Source organism: Vulpes vulpes, chromosome 8 (assembly GCF_048418805.1).
Source record: "Vulpes vulpes isolate BD-2025 chromosome 8, VulVul3, whole genome shotgun sequence".
Lineage (NCBI taxonomy): Eukaryota > Metazoa > Chordata > Mammalia > Carnivora > Canidae > Vulpes > Vulpes vulpes.
In genome coordinates this window covers 53234894-53252786 of record NC_132787.1, presented here as the reverse complement: position 1 = coordinate 53252786, position 17893 = coordinate 53234894, and the positions used below count along the sequence as shown (strand labels likewise).

The following is a 17893-nucleotide window of genomic DNA, read 5'->3' as shown; positions in this document are numbered from 1 at the left end:
ACTTTACTAGGTAATGCCAAATTGTTTTGCAAAGTAATTATCAATTCACACATCCACCAAGAGTTGCCATTGTACCAAATCCTGGCAAGCGCTAGATGTTACAGGGCTTGTTTTTGCTTTTAGTTTTTACCAATCTGCTAGCCAGAAAATGATATCTCATTGTAAAGTTTTTGTTTCTGGTGTATAAGAATAACTAGGAGGGTTTATTTAAAATGCATATTCTTTAGCCCTACTCCAGAAAATTCAATAGGTCTGCAGTCAGTCTGAAAGATTCCCTTGAGCATTTCTTGTATGGAAGGTCTATCAGCAATGAAATCCCTAAAATGCTGTTTATCTGGGAATGTCTTAATTTCTCTTTCATTCTTAAAAGATACTTTTGCCTGATTTTGAATTCCTGGTTGGCAGTTTATTCTTTCAGCACTTCAAAATGTCATCACTGACTTCTAGCTTTTAATATTAACCTGACCTTGAATTCTTAGAATGAATACAAGTTGGTTTATAATACATTGCTGCATTATTTTCTGGGGTTTGGGTGAATTTCTGCATCTATGTTTATGAATGAATTGGCCTCTAATTTCCGTTTGTGTACTATCCTTGTCTGGTTTTGCTATAAGGTTATCCTAGCCCCATAAAATATATCAGAGGAAGCATTCTTTTTCATAGGGACATCCTGTAGCACAGAAATAGAATTACTGGGTATAAGCACTTTATTTTTTTATTTTTATTTATTAGACAGAGAGTGAGCACACACACAAGTGGGAGTGGGGGAGGAAAAGGTGGGGGAGAAGCAGACTCCCTGCTGAGCAATCCTAGGTCGCAGAGATTATGACCTGAGCCAAAGGCAAATGTTTAACCAATGAGCCACCTAGGCACCTCAGTATAAGCATTTTAAATTTTGTTAGATAATATCAAGCTACCCTCCAAAGGGCTCTAACAATTTATACTCCTATCAGAGTATAAGAGCTTACATTGTCTTGTACTCTTGCCAACACTGTTTTTAAATAACTTAAAAATTCTAACATTCAATTGGATGACAGAAAAATATGCACACTAAAAACATCAATAAGACTTCTCTAAATACTAATGAGATAAAAGCACCTTTTCATTTTAACTGCCATTCGTACTTATCATATCATACTTACTTTCCTTTCTTTTCTGGCAACAGCCCCCCTCTAGTAAAGATCACTAGTTTCTGGTCTGAAAAGTGGTCTATAACACAAAGTTTTTCTTGACCCCAAATTCCAAGTAAATGCAACATTTAAATATCGAAAACTATACTTGCCTTTAATAAGTGAAAAATTATGATCCCCTCCATGTTTTCCATCATCCATCTCATTTACTAACTATAGGAAATGTACAATTCCCTGACTATGTGAATAAAGTTCCACAAAGTTTGCTTACAGAACTCTTCAAAGCAATCATTATAATTAACGTAAAAACTATGTATTCGGGATCCCTGGGTGGCGCAACGGTTTGGCGCCTGCCTTTGGCCCAGGGCGCGATCCTGGAGACCCGGGATCGAATCCCACATCAGGCTCCCGGTGCATGGAGCCTGCTTCTTCCTCTGCCTGTGTCTCTGCCTCTCTCTCTCTCTCTCTCTCTGTGACTATCATAAATAAATAAAAATTAAAACAAAAATGGATAAAATTAAAAAAAAAAAAACTATGTATTCAAATTTTTTGACTAGAAGAAAAATCAAGCACCAAGATCATAATATCAATAATCTGTATTGATGATTATGCAAATTGTTATCATACCTAATACATGTGAAATCCTGAAGGAACCCAAGTTTAAAATCAACTTCAGGAACACCTGGGTGACTCAGTGGTTGAGCGTCTGTCTTCAGCTCAGGGTGTGATCCTGGGTCGGGAATGGAGTCCCACATTGGGCTCCCTATGAGAAGCCTGCTTCTCCGTCTGTCTATGTCTCCACCTTTCCCTCTGTCTATGTCTCTGCCTCTCTCTCTGTGTCTCTCATGAATAAATAAAATCCTTTAAAAAATAAATAAAAATAAAAGCAACTTCAACATCAGCATGAGGCATTTTGCTACTTGTTTGGAAGCCACAAATGTAATAACCACAGACAAATAATAGCTATCAATGTATTTGTCCCAAAATAATAGTACTGCCTGGCCACAGAACACAGGATAAAAAGCACACTACATAAATTTATATCAAATCATCACTAAGTATATGAACAGCTTCACGTCATTTGCCTCTAAGAAGACTTAGAAGGTATCAGAAAAAAAATAGTTCATACATAAAACTGGGTATTTAGAACATGGCTTACATAAGTAAAATCAGAGAATACTATTACAAAGTTTTGGTAAACATCCAAATGCTTCAGAGAGATTGTTTATTTGACAAGTTTTGCTTGAAAAACTGAAATGTTACTCTGATGGAGGTAAAAAGACAATGCTTCTGAAAATACATGTGAATTATTTATAGATTTCAATATTAAAAACAGGATGGACAATACTTTCCATTTAGCAGAATTTGCTATTAGCTAACCATGATCACACTAGCCTCTCTTAAAATATTATGGTCTATTCTTCAAAAGCTAAACAGAGTTACCATAAGACCCAGCAACTTCACACCTAGTTATTTAAGAAAACATATGTTCACACTAACATTTATACACAAATATTCCTTATTCATAACAGCTACATAGTGTAAACAACCAAATGCCCACCAACTGATGAGTGAATAAACAAAATGCAGTACTATATCCATACAACTAAAATATTATGTAGCCATAAAAGAATAAAGTACTAATACATGCTACAACATGAACGAACCTTGCAAAGAATATGGTAAGTGACAGAAAACGATCACAAAGGTCACATAATGTATGACTTATACAAAATGTTCCAAATAGGCAAATCCACAGAGAATTTTAGTAGTTGCCTAGCACTGGGAAACTGGGGAGAAAAAAGGAGTGACTACTAATAGATACAGGGTTACTTTTGGGGGTGATAAAGAAGTTCTGGAATTAGTGGGGATGGTTGTACACTGTGAATATACTAAAACCACTGACTTGTACACTTTAAAAGGTTAAATTACAAGGTATATGAATTATATCTTAAAAAACATTATAGTCTCACAGAGATCAATGAATTGAGAGTACCATTTTGAAAAGGTTCACAAGCAACTTGATGAAAACATTAAATCAAGATACGGAACACTCATCACTTCTAAAAGTTTTCTAGTGTCCCTAGGTAATCCCTTCCTCCTGCCTCGCCTGACCCTAAGCATTCATTGGTATTTCTCTGGTTTGCATTTTCTAGAATTTTGTATTTTCTAGAATTGCATGTAAAAAAAGATCACATTGTACGTACTCCGGCTTCTTTTACTCAATTATTTTGACATTCATCCATATTTTTACATGTATCAATGGTTTATAGTGAGTAGTATTCCATACACTTTATATTGCTAAGTAGTATTCCATAATATGACTATACCACAATTTGTCTATCCACCTACCTTTGATGGATGGATATTTGGGATGTTTCTAATTTTTAGCTATTAGAAGCTATTCTATTTTTAGTTGCTATGAACATTTGCATACATATTTATATGTGCACTTTAAAAAAAAAACAGCTAGTGTGTTTTTTAAAGTGATTGTACCATTTTTACAGTCCATTTCAGTTGTTCCAACAGCCATTAGCAAGGGTCAGTCTTTCAAATTTTAGCCATCCAAGATAGTTGTACAGTGGTATTTTGTTGTGGTTTTAACTTACATTTTCCTAATGATTAATGATGTCGAGCATTTTTTTTTTTTGATGTTGAACATTTTTTGTGTGCTTATTTGCCATCTGTGTATCTTTTTTCGTGAAGCGAATTGTTCGAGTCTTTTCTCATTTTCAAAAAATGGGTTTTTTTTTTTATTATTCTATTTGAAGAGTTCTTTACATAGCCTGGATACAAGTTCTTTATAAGATAAATGATCTGAAAATATTTTCTCCCAGACTGTGGCTTGTCCTTTCATTCTTACTTAGAAGAGTAGAAGTTTTAAATTTAGATGATGTCCAATTTATTAATTTTTCTTTTATGGATCATGCTTTTGGTGTCATATCTGAGAAATCTTTGCCTAACCCAAGGTTATAAAGATTTTCTCCTGTATTTTCTTCTTCAAGTTATAAAAAGTTTTACATTTAGGTCTACTATCCATCTCTTGAGCTAATTTCTATATACGGTTTAAAGTTATGTATCTAAGCTCATATTGTTGTACTGTTAATACACAAATGTTTCAGCACGCTTTTGTTTTATTTTAAAGATTCTATTTATGTATTCATGAGAGATACAGAGAGAGAGGCAGAGACACAGGTATAGAGAGAAGCAGGTTCCCTGTGGAGAGCCTGATGCAGGACTTGATCCCAGGACCCCAGGATTATGACCGGAGCTAAAGGCAGACACTCAACCACTGAGCCACCAAGGTGCCCCTGTTTCAGCACATTTAAGAGGCCATTCTTTTACTACTGGATTGCCTTTGTACCTTTGTCAAAATCAGTTGTCCATAATGTCTGTGTTTCTGGACTCTGAGTATTATTGTCTTTTGATCTTTGTGGCAATCATCACAGTCTTGATCACTGTAGCTTTATAATAAGCTCTGAAATCAGTAGTATTAGTCCTCTAACTTTTTTCTTTTTTTTCAAAGAAGCTTTAGCTATTCTACATACTTTGCATTTTCAAGTGTATTTTAGAATCTGCTTGTCAATTTCTATAAAAAAGCTGCCTGGGATTTTTACTGGAATTACACTGAATTATAAATGACATCCGAACAATATTAAGTTGATCCTGAGTAGGGCATATTTCTCCATTTATTTAGCTGTTCTTCAATTTCTCTAAGTAACATTTTGTAGTTCTCCATGTTCAGATCTTATACATCTTTTCTGAAATTTGAAGTATTTCATATCTGTATACTGTTGTAAATTTTTTTAACTTCAATGTAAAAGTTGAGTATTTTTTCAACTGTTGCCAATATGTAAAAATGATTTTGTATGTTTTTGTTATATCCTGTAACCTTGTTAAATTCATTAGTTCAATAGCTTTCTTATAGATTCCATCAGGTTTTCAACATAATATGCCAACTGTGACTAGACAGTTTTATGTCTTCCTTTCCAATCTGGATACCACTTACATCTGTCTCTACCTATCTGTCTTACCTCATACACTGGCTAGAACCTCCAAAAGAATGTCAAATACAAGTGATAAGAAAAAACATTCTGGTCTTGTTCCTGATCTAGCTAAAAAACACTGTGTTTCACCATCAATTATGATGTTAGTTGTAGGATTTTGGATGATTAAGGCTGTTCTCATCTATTTTAGTTTGCTGAGAGTTTTTATCAAAAATTGATGTTGGTGCACCTGGGTGGCTCAGTCAGTTAAGCATCCAACTCTGGATTTCAGCTGAGGTCATGATCTCAGGGTTATGAGATCAAGCCCCATGTTGGGTTCTGTGCTGGGCGTGGAGCCTGCTTAAGATTCTCTCTCTCTCCCTCTGACCACCCCCCTGTAAGTGCACGCTCTCTCGCTCTCTCGCTCTCTCTCTCTCTCAAAAAAAAAAAAAAAAAAAAAAGCTGATGTTAGATTTTTGTCAAATGCTTTATGGGCATCCAGTGAGATGACTGTATGGTTTTTATGGTGTACCATGGTGAATTATGTTATTTGATTTTTCAAATGTTGAACTAACATTCTGAAATAAATTTCACTTCTGAACTAAATCCCATTTGAGCATATCTAACTCTTCTTATATACTGTTGTGTTCTATTTGCTAAAATTTTGTTTAGGGCTTTCACATCTATGTTCATGAGAAGATACTGGTCCATAGTTTTCTGTTCTTGTAATATCTCTGTTGGGTTTTAAGGACTAAGTTGCTTTTATTTTTTAGAATTGGGGGGGTTAAGTTTGTTTAAGTAATCTCTGTACCCAATATGGGGCTCAAACTCACAACCCTGAGATCAAGACTCACATGCTCTTCTGACTGAGCCAGCCAGATGCCCCTGCTAGAATTTTATTTTCAAAAAGTGTTTGAACACAATTGTTTAACAAATCCACCAACATAACAAAACTGATCTTTGGGCCAATAAATAAATTTCCACAAAATTATAAAGTTTTTATTATTTTTAGTATAACTTTTCACAAGTATCCCATTTTGGAAGATAATTATATGGTTATTATATGGTTATAACGGCTATAGATGCATTCTACCTTTAATCTGCTATCGGCAGCAGAGTTAAATGGAATTAGATTAGCAGCTCCAAACACCTCTTTATCTTATTTTGAAGTGTGTACGAACCCAAAAGAACTTTTTAGAGAGGCTCACACTTTTGATGCTTGGTTTTTAGATACTGAACACCTAAACTATATCTTCATCTTGAGATAGTTTTTATTAGCAAACAGGCAAAGTAGTATGGGGATCCCATGTAGCACAGAAACAAAGCTTCTACTTAGAGGTAAATGGAAGGTTGAATAAAATTATTGTAAAACTAAAAGCTAAGAGGACAATTTAAAAGACCTATACTGAGTGCGTGGGTGGCTCAGTCAGTGAAGCATCTGCCTTCAGCTCAGGTCATGATCCCAAGGTTCTGAGAATCAAGCCCCATGTTGGGGGGTGGGGGAAGTCCTCTGCTCAAAAGGGAACCTGCTTCTCCCTCTTCCCCTATTCTCTCTCAAATAAGTAAATTCTTTTTTAAAAAATTAAAAATGAAAAAAAAAATTTAAAATGGATGCCTGGGTGGCTCAGTGGTTGAGCGTCTGCCTTTGGCTCAGGTCGTGATCCTGGGGTCCTGTAATTCGAGTCCCAAGTCCAGCATTGGGCTTCCCATAGGGAGCCTGCTTCTCCTTCTGCCTATGCCTCTGCCTCTGTGTGTCTCTCATGACTAAATAAATTTTAAAATAATAAAAAATAAAAGACCTATAACTTTAAAAGGTCTCCTAGAAATGGATTTGTTTAATAAATTAAGGAAAAACTGGAAGAGTTTTTTAAAAAAAAATAATAAACATTAAAATGATTATAAGGAGCAGAGAGGATAACTGAAAGTAAGAAACTCATCCTCAAATCAACTCAGGGGTGCTTGGAATATACGACTTAAAAGTAAATGGAAATTCAGAAGTTTTATAATATACTGCCTAGGCAAAAAAGGGCCCTCAAAAAGAAATCTCAAAACTATGGTTGCAACCATGGCAAATTCCTAAATTTTACCAAAATATAGAGCTCAAATGCCATTCACAAAGAGAAATATGATATACAATCCCCTATTCCTCCAGTAATATAAACACTGTGCCACAAACAATTTCTTGAAAGGTACCTTTTCCCAAATGAGTTTAAATTTACAAGCCATGAACTCTGGGCAACTGGCACTCACTGAACAGAAAACTGGCAAAGCTGACACCAAGAATATTTTTTTACCCTTCTTCCTTTAGTTATCATTAAGTTTGTGGTCCTTGCTTGACAACAGCATTATTGGTGTGAACTTAGTATGCACTCAATTATGGAAACAGAGTTATTTTTTGAACAACTGTGAAAAGCTCAGAAGTTTCACTTGACATTTCCAAACTGACTGGATATGAAGTATGTACCGTGAAATGAGCCTGTTTAAGTCTTCATACTAAAAAATGAAACATATGAAAGATTTGGTTGAATTAATTCAAACTTTAACATTCAAGCCAGGTTGCAACTGCTCAAAGAACCCAAACTCTACCAGGGATCTGAGTGCAAGCTCTCTGGTTGAGACTGACAATAGCGGGATCCCTGGGTGGCGCAGCGGTTTGGCGCCTGCCTTTGGCCCAGGGCGCGATCCTGGAGAACCAGGATCGAATCCCACATCAGGCTCCCGGTGCATGGAGCCTGCTTCTCCCTCCGCCTGTGTCTCTGCCTCTCTCTCTCTCTCTGTGACTATCATAAATAAATAAAAAAATTAAAAAAAAAAAAAAAAAGAGACTGACAATAGCAAAACATATAAAGGATGGTTAGCCTGAAGAAGAATGATTTACAATCTTTAACTTCTTTTTACTAGATTGAATAAAGCTAAATTTTTATATCCATCTGTCTGGCTTCTATATTTCTCAATGTGTTCTAGATTCAGAGGTGGAGAGAAGAGATACAATCAACAATCAACTATAACATATAACCAGACATGTTTAAGATAACAGTTTAATAAGTACAGTACAAACATAAAACAATATGAACTCATAAAATTTATAATTCTTTTAACGACAAAGAGACAAAAAAGATGTTTGACATAATCCTATTAAATGTTAAAAAGCAGAAATACAATATGGTATACTCTGTGAATGCCTCTGAAAACCGTTACATAATCATGCATGCAAAAAATGTAAAATACATGCAAAAACATAAAGCTAAAATAAGATAATGAGGACACAAATTTTTCATTTTTAAAAAATCTTACTATTGTTATAGAATCTTTGGTACCAATGACTCAAGATAAATCCTGAAAGGAAATGTGTGGAGAAAAGGAGCGCTTGGAATAGTGGGACTTCAGATGTTTTTAATACCTTTTTATTGTCATTATAATGCTACATCGTGTACCAAAACAAATTTTATTTAGGGGCGCCTGGGTGGCTCAGTCAGTTAAGCATCTGCCTTCAGCTCAGGTCATGATCCCAGGGTCCTGGGATATAGCCCCAAATCAGGCTACCTGCTCAGTGGGAGTCTGCTTCTCCCTCTCCTCTCAGCTCATGCTCTCTTTCTCAATTGCCCGTGCATTCCCTCAAATAAATAAATAAAATCTAAAAAAAAAAAAAGAAAGAAAGAAATTTTATTTAAATAAACATAAACCAGACTGCTCAGAGCACCCTACCCTCTTGTGGTATACCTGGGAGTTCTGTTTCCAGGAAGCCATCTATTTTCTGCTAATTGGAGGCAGCAGCCACAGCCACTCTTGCACTGAAGTGATCCATTTAGGTAAGCTGAGACTCTAGGATCAGATGTCTCACAGGTACAAGGTCATAGTCAGAAGCTTTCCAGTAATCAATGAAACCCTAAGGTAGACATGGGCTCAATTCCCCATGTTACCATCAGGAACCTCTATACAGCAATATCCTTCCTTTCTATAAACTGCTAGCAATACTTTTAGATTCATTCTCCAATGACCCTCACATGATACTCAAAGTTCCCATTTAACTGGTAACCCTTCTCCCATCCTCACTCTAACTTCACCCACTCTATCTCTCCACTCCAGATCCACTTATAAAAAAATTGTTTTAAATCAATACTGATTTTGTTAAAAGTTTTGCTTGGACTAAGGCTCTTCTAACATATCTAGTATTTTAAGAATTCAGAAAATAACCTCTTCTTTGTACAAGCAACCCTGACTGAAGGAAAACAGAACAAAATTGAGTATAAGCTTTTGCTGAAATTACAAACTAAAATGTGGAAAAGGAAAATAGCTTTAGTTTCTATTCATAGTTTTATAAGTGTTTTATCCAGGGACATGAGTATAAAACCTTATAGCTTAGGAATATTATTTTGAGGGATCCCTGGGTGGCGCAGTGTTTTGGCGCCTGCCTTTGGCCCAGGGCGCGATCCTGGAGACCCGGGATCGAATCCCACATCGGGCTCCCGGTGCATGGAGCCTGCTTCTCCCTCTGCCTGTGTCTCTGCCTCTCTCTCTCTCTCTCTGTGACTATCATAAATAAATAAAAATTTAAAAAAAAAAGGAATATTATTTTGAGGTAGTTTTTCTCACCTCATTCTAAATCTAAATTCCATCTATGCTGTCAGGTACCCAATGTCTTGTTTTAATTTCCCCATGAAGGAGTTTTATTTTATTTTTTCCTTATTAAATAAAATAAAGATTTTATTTATTTTACACAGAAAGAGAGAGCACACAAGCAGGGAGAGCAGCAGGGAGAGGGAGAAGCAGACTCCCTGTGGAGCAATGAGCCCGATAAAGGGTTCAATCCCAGGACCCCACGATCACGACCTGACCCGAAGGCAGACACTTAACGAATGAGCCACCCAGGTGCCCCAGGGTTTTACCTTTTCCATGAAGTTTTAATAATGGCTAAAATATGTTAAAACTCACTGCATGGCAGGCACATTGACCTACATACCTAGCATGTATTAATTCATTTAATCCTCACACCCCTATGAGGTAGATATTACTCTCCCCCATTTACAAAGAAACAGATTCTCAGTAATTCTGCCCAGTTACATAGCCAGTTAAGTGGTGGGCCCAGGATTGGAATGCAGGCAATACTGCCCCAGGCATACTACTATGTCATTGGACCTCTCCTCCTAAACACTTTAGCCTTTCCAGAGACTGGAGCCCACCAATCTCTCCCTTCTACTGTACTTCTTACATACATACATAATAAGCTTATCACACCCTCTATATAATCTTTGTCATTTTCTTATTTGTTTCATGTGTTGGCACTTGTTCCACAAGTACATTTTAAGTTCCTTGCAGGCAAGGCAACCATGACATTTGCTTCTTGCCCCTACTTCCAGCAGAATGCTGTATATAAAACATTCAGCTAAGAAGCTGATTGATTTAAATCCCTGACAATTTCTATAAAACCATAAAGACAAATTCTTGGGACTCCTGGGTGGCTCAGCAGTTGAGCATCTGCCTTTGGCTCAGGTAGTGACCCTGGGGTCCCAGGATCGAGTCCCACATCGGGCTCCCCACATGGAGCCTGCTTTCTCCCTCTGCCTGTGTCTCTGCCTCTCTCTCTGTCTCTCATGAATAAATAAATGAAATTAAAAACAAAGATTCTTTTCTATTTTTTTAAAATGCAAAATATAATTTAAAAAGGAGAAAATGACATACACAGGCATGATGACAAGGGAATTCCACAGAGGGAAAACTGGGCATAATCTTGCCCTTGCTATAAACTCTAAGGGACAAGAAACCACAGGCTATGACTCAGCAAAATTACTTTAACACCTGAAGGATAACTAATGCCATCAGTGACAGACTTAGCATTACTAAAGTTAGGAAAATGACTAGCTGCATTTATTTTTCTTCTTAATGCATCTCCCCTGGTGAGTCATATCTATAAAACTGACAGACCAATGTTTTTTCCATTTCTTAAGAGAATTAACATTTAAAGAAAATCAAATGAAGTTTCTTCAGCATATGTATAATCAATAAGTGACAATCTGTGTTATCAGGAATAGCACACACAGGGAAATACATAATAAAATCAGAAAGGCTTCCAGGCCTGGCAAGCATAGTAAATTTTAAATAATGTTTTTCAATCCATCAAAATTAGAAAATAAAAATGGGAGTTCAAAAACATGAAATGTTTTGTAAAGCACACTCTAATTGGCTCATGTATTAAGGCACCTCAGAGTTAATAAAAAAAAAACTTAATACTGGATATTAAGAAGTACACACAGACCATAAGTAAAAGAAAATACTCAAACATTTCGTCATGCTTCCTGGCTATAATTCTAATAACATATAAATCTGGGGGGCCCTGGGTCTTAAGATAATTTTCAGAGGATAAAGGAGAGCAGCTTAGGGTTTTATGAGCTCCTTAGTGAATACCAATTGTCTAATGCACTGCTAATAGTTTTAATTTACACACAAATAAATATCAAAAAATTCTGCTAGCTCTTAGCTGAGATATCTCTAGAAAAGACTAATATGATTCTGAAACACACACACACAAAATCATGATTATGGGATTTAATTTTTTTTCTTTTAGTATCTATTAGCTTTCTAAAGCCAACCAAGTTGTGTGGCAACAGAAGCAAAATCAAACCAGTGTTTCCTGTAGGGTGAAATAGATGGTCTGTCCTTTATGGGGTATGGTCTCTAAATGATTAAAAACAGAACATTTGGGATCCCTGGGTGGTGCAGCGGTTTGGCGCCTGCCTTTGGCCCAGGGCGCGATCCTGGAGACCCGGGATCAAATCCCACATCGGGCTCCCAGTGCATGGAGCCTGCTTCTCCCTCTGCCTATGTCTCTGCCTCTCTCTCTCTCTCTCTCTCTCTCTGTGACTATCATAAATAAATTAAAAAAAAAAAAAAAAAAAAAACAGCATTTAATGCCACTTACTTGTACACTTAAAAATGGTTAAAGAAAAAAAAACACACAACAAAAACTAGAGATTTTAAGTCAATGACTAAAACGAAAAAGAAAATTACTCTGAATTTAATATAAAATGATTCCAAGATGCAAACTAATACCTTATTTTCAAATCATAGTTAAGATTTTTTTCCCCAAAAAATAAAGACACTACATTACATATAGAGTTAGAAATTAATTATAGGTCTCACCTTGAGATCTGGAAGGCAAATAAATACCATATCCTCAATCTGGCCCTCAATTCCAGTCATACCAAACCACCATGTTTGTTAGAGGCAATCTCCAAAATCCAGTACCTCTGTGTAAAGCTGAATGTGACTTCACTTACAACTCATTCTCTTCTGCTCTTTACTTGGCTGTCACATCACCAAAGCACAGTGTATAGCACTGTTATTTCACAAATAACACAAACTTTTTTCCTAACACACACACAATTAAGGAAGTTGAAAACACCACCAGGTTTACAACAGCATAGATCAAGGAGGTCCTCTCTTAATCAAGGGTTTACCAAAAGTAACATACCAAAGGCCCAACTACTAAAAACACAAAATCTTTCTAAGAGCTACTCTTGTTCACATTTTTCTTATACATTCTGATGTTTTACTACACTGGGAGGTGAAAATCGTCATGATTTTAACATCCATCCACCCATGACCTACAGAATCCCTACAGTCAAAAGAAAACTTACCTCTGCAAAATGTGTTGATGTGCTATTGTCTATCCGGCTGCCACCACCACCTAAAAAACTGAAGAGAAAAAGGAATGAGTACTGATTCTATTCCTAGGAACAAGCTTCCCTCCCAGAAGCTAAATATAGAATGGTACAATGAGAACAAAGCCCAATAAGGAAAAATAACTCATCCCAATGTGACACCTATGAAGGAAATTATGAAGAACTGACATGTAGATTAATCTATGAAATATATTATAACAAACTACAAAATCAAGTATAAATCAAGTGAAAAATTGGAAAGTGGGGCCACCATAGAGTAGGAAGAAGGAACCATAGCCAGTATGCCATTTAAATTTGACCTAGCAGAGAAGATAAACATTTATTCTCAAGGAAGCAAAGAAATGAAACAAGATTCTCAAAATAACATTTCACTAAAAAAATCATTCAACCACCAGAGGAACACAGCATTTGAGCCTACTTGATCCCATGCCTACTTGGGAATGATTAAATATAGTACTACAAGGGATCTAGTACTATAGTTAGCACATTATAAAAGATCTCAATAAATATTTTTTCTTCTTCTGATAGTTTATCCTATTTTTTTATTATCCTACCCATCCTTCAAGGCCCATCTCAAATGCTACCTCCTCCATTCATTACGTCTTTTCTGAACTCATCAACCAAATAAGGATTCACACCTCTCTGCACTGACTCTGATTCTAAATTCTACCTTATTATAAATATCTAGAATTTGTCTCATCTACTTCTGATGCTCTCCCTCCTTTCATAAATATAAATCCAGAGAGTAAGGACTGTATTAATACCACAAATATATATGAAGTGTTTACTATGTGTCAGATATTGTACAGAGCACTCATCACTTTTGAAAACCCTAAAATGTCATATCCTATAATGATAAATTGAAAATAAAGGTTGTTGAGTTAATGTTGAATGCATCAACAGGGGCACCTGGCTGACTCATTTCGAAGAGTATGTGACTCTTGATCTCAGAGTTGTAAGTTTCAGCCCTACACTGGGTGTAGAGATTACTTAAAAAAAAAAAAAAAAAAAAGATGTGTAAACAATAAATAACAATAATAACTATTCTTGGAGACTGGGGAGAAATATTAGGTCCCGTTGTCCCATGAAATCTGCAAAAAAAAAGAGAGGAAAATGGCTAACATTTTGTGGGGAAAGGAATGGAAAGAATAGATATCACTTTTACTTCAAGAGATAAGTCTATGAACATGTACACACACTCACCCCAAATACAAGTCTACAAACTACTACAGATAGCTTTTATTTTCAGAACACCAGTGCAGGCACCAGCTCATTGAGTAAACAAACACACTTTGGTTAGTCTGGAACCAAAAGTGAAAAAGCAAAGCTAATGCCATTCTCTATGCAGTCATGCTCAGGCCTTTTTCACTAATTAGAAACCATTTAACACTTGCATTTGTTTCAGAAGTTAAAAACACTTCAAATGTAGAACAAGCCCAGAAGTACTGGCACATTTATGCTAAATAAGTATATAATTCAACTACCACTGTGTATCCATTTTATCGCTCAAGCCTAACCAGACAGGCTTCCGGGCTCCTTCCTGCTTTTACTACATCATTTCAGGAATTCAAATATCCTTGGTAATTAAAGCTATCAACTCTATCTTTTACAATTCTGCTCCCCCTAAAACTTCCTCAGTATTCCCTTTCCTTAAAATTCTTCCATATTTTAAAAGTTAAAGAAAGGGCTAATCATAAAGAAGGGATAATAAATACTACCACATTGTTCTGAGAAATGTTACAAAGCTTAAGAAAACTTACAAGATGCTCCTCTGATCGAAGTCTAGCAGCATATGAAGCCCATTATCCAATATTTACATGTAAGGACCGCCTCTCATTAATTTTTACCACTAACTTCTCACCACTGTAATCTCTACGTATTCAAATCAGCAAATGTTTATGAACTTTATAGAAAGGGAATACCATGCTAACTCTAAGATACTGATTCTAAGAAAAAGATCTCTTCAACCATTTAAAACACTGATTTTTCAAAAGATATAATCTGTACATTTGAGTATTCGCTACCAATAGCAAACAGGACAACCTCTGACCTACAAAGGCACAAATAAAAGAATTAACTCAAGTGAAAGCAGGATCCATAAAATTCATAGTTCCCTTCCATAAAGAGACTCATCCTGCAGTTAATCAATATCTACATTTATAACCATACTGCATACAGGGCTAAAGAAGCCAATATTACCACTTAAAAAGTTAGAAAAAAATAATAAGCACATTAACTGCCTCCCAACAACCAATAGGCTCTTTATTTAACACATGCAGAGGGATGCCTAGGTGGCTCAGCGGTTTAGTGTCTGCCTTTAGCCCAGGGCATGATCCTGGGGTCCTAGGATCAAGTCCCACATCAGGCTCCCTACATGGAGCCTGCTTCTCCCTCTGTATCTCTGCCTCTCTCTCTCTCTCTCTCATGAATAAATAAAATCTTAAAAAATAATAATAATAATAACACATGCAGAGCATAAGTGTTTGAAGTATTTGATGCCATTATGACAGCACAAATAAAAAGCTGCCCCCAAATTAGCACGCCATTCATACAAAATTGCTCATTTTGCTGTCATGCTAATCCTACAGTTTTAGAGCTGGTATTGCGTTATTTAAAACCAAGATTATTAGATCACCATGTATTTGCACCGAACTTGATCCCATGCCATATACTGCCCCAGAAGCTCCAGTTCATTTATATGTATAATTACCAATCATTAATAAAAAACTAATAGTACATACTGTAAAATGTGTAGTTTTTCCTGGTTGTGGAAGGGACCTTCAACTTTAGAGTCTGCCAACAGCAATAGTAAAGGAATTATTTACTGCCATTAAAATCTCCAAAGTCACTCCAAGATTAAAAGAAGCTTCAGATTCTTTCTATCCAGTCATATTTCTTCAATTGTCCAACCACTGCCTAACCATATATCCACAAAGAACAAATGTGCCATTATGTTCAGCCAAAAAAAGCCATCCTACCAATGCTATTCTACTTTTCATTAAGTTTTATAGTCTTATTTGTATTAACCAAGAATAGAAAATAATATCACTTTCAGAAATAGTTCCCCCTTTTATAAGTTTTACATCTTTAGTAAGTATTACATCATAATTTCAAGCATTATGAACCCAATTAATATTATAGCGATAAGATGGCATAAGTTTGACTACCATAATTTTAGTATGAATTAGGACCCTGAGGCTTCCTCAAAGCAGTTTCCCTGGCTAGACTAACCTTATTAGATATCTTTGTCAGAAGTCTCTCCCCAGCCAACCAAAGAGGTATAACAGAGATTTACGTTTAGGCAACTGAGTGGTCACTAAAACCACCCAATAATCTAAAAGAACACCAAAGATTCAGAAAATAAGTGAAAACTTACGAAGAGTTACTTTGATATGGATATAAAATTTTCAAAGGAATGCCACAAACAGAAGCAGTGGATCTCATCACACCCATTATCACATCTTATCCCAAATTTTCCCATTTTTATTACCCTTCTTCATTCCCTTCCTCCATCTCTCTCTCTCAGCAGAGAGCATAAGTTATAAAACACATTTTTTTCTATTCATTCAGTCAATGCTGATAGAAAATAACTTTGATAACAGAATGCCAGATTTATTCACAAGCTTGTACAATACCTGGAATCATCTGTCACTTCTTCAATAAAGCCTGATTCACATCTGGGACAAATATATTCCTATAAAAAAATAAAAGAAATAAAAGTATTTCATTAGAAAGCTAAGCATGTAGTTTCTAAGTAATATGCAGTATACAAGCTGATGTGATGAAATGTCACATGTGCTAGCTGACGCCAAGGATAGTTCTGTTTTTTGTTTTGTTTTGTTTTGTTTTTTATCACACTCTGGCAAATAAATTCCCTAAGAAGTTTGCAGAATAGCTTCATAAGAGGTTTCCCCTCCCCAACAAGAGTTTTCACTGAGAGGTAGAATGTCAGATTTTTGTTTTTTAATTTGGGTTGATTTTTTTAAAACTGGAATAAATTCATGATCTAATTTTCTCTTCAAATCAAATGAAAAATCTCCACTCATTATCAGAGCAGTAAACGATTATAAAATTGACAGATACAAAAACTGCTATTTTTTACTATTTTGCATGTAGGAAATACAAACTGAATCACAGCATAAATCAATTGGTAGACTAGGAATTTACAGTGAAGTTTCACAATATCTCTAATCCATTTTTTGACTACCAACTACCAAATAAAACAGTATTCTCAGGTATTTAACAGAAATATTAATTCAAATAACTGGAACAATTCCATTAAATCAGCTTCTAACTCCTTCAGTACCATGACTCTTTCCTTTTCTTTTTTTCACAATCCTGAGGTCTTTTATTTTCTTTACGTTCACCATGCCATGAATTCATAGGGAATGAGTTCCAGCAGTTCAGGCTCCTTTCCATTGGTTCTCACAAAGTGTGCTTCTTTGAGTGGGGCAGGCTGGCGCTTCAGTTGGACCCAAGTACCTTTCTCTTTGGCTTCCTTCTTTTTCTGATCATTTTCCTTCACACACTTCAGGAAGCCATCTTGGCTCTTTGAGTGTTTAATATGCTCAATGCAGACATTAATTCTCTTGGCAAAAATCTTGCCCTTGTTTGTTTACAACAATGCCAACAGCATGCTGAATAACACTGTAGACTCTTCCAGTTTTGCCATGGTAACATTTGTGGGGCATTCATTTTTGAACAGTGCCCATTCCCTTGATGTCCACAATATCACCTTTCTTACAGATTCCCATGTATGTGGCCAAAGGAACAACTCCATGTTTTCTAAAAGGCCTAGAGAACATATAGCGGGTACCTCTCCTCTTTTCCTTTGTGTTGGTCATTTTGGCGAATTACTGAAAGATGGCGGTTCTGGCCAAAAGGCTGAATCTTTCTTTTAAATAAATATCAAGCATTGGCACTGATAAGAAAGAATACACTTTAAGGGCTCCTGGGGGGCTCAGTCATTAAGCATCTTTAGGTCAGGTCATGATCTCACGGTGGTGAGATCAAGCCCCCAGTAGTCTGCTAGAGTTTCTCTCCCTCTGCCCTTCCCCCAGCTCAGTTTGTGTACTCACTCACTCATGTGCTCTTTCTC

The 17893-nt window shown here is 36.1% G+C and overlaps 1 protein-coding gene and 1 pseudogene across 2 annotated transcripts in view; both read right to left on the bottom strand.

Annotated features, from left to right (window-relative positions):
- The window catches only part of RNF115 (ring finger protein 115), a 76351-nt gene that overhangs the window by 34596 nt on the left and 23862 nt on the right, over positions 1 to 17893 (bottom strand). The window contains exons 2-4 of one of the 2 annotated variants that reach the window (XM_025983065.2): positions 16431 to 16489; positions 15537 to 15588; positions 12751 to 12808 (exon numbers count right to left, since the gene is read on the bottom strand). In XM_025983065.2, the coding sequence (XP_025838850.1) occupies positions 12751 to 12808; positions 15537 to 15588; positions 16431 to 16440 (120 nt within the window). In that variant the 5' untranslated portion in view covers positions 16441 to 16489. The remainder of the gene's footprint in view (positions 1 to 12750; positions 12809 to 15536; positions 15589 to 16430; positions 16490 to 17893) is intronic. The other variant, XM_025983064.2, reaches the window with a different exon arrangement.
- LOC112907737 (large ribosomal subunit protein eL21-like) lies at positions 17138 to 17665 on the bottom strand (annotated as a pseudogene).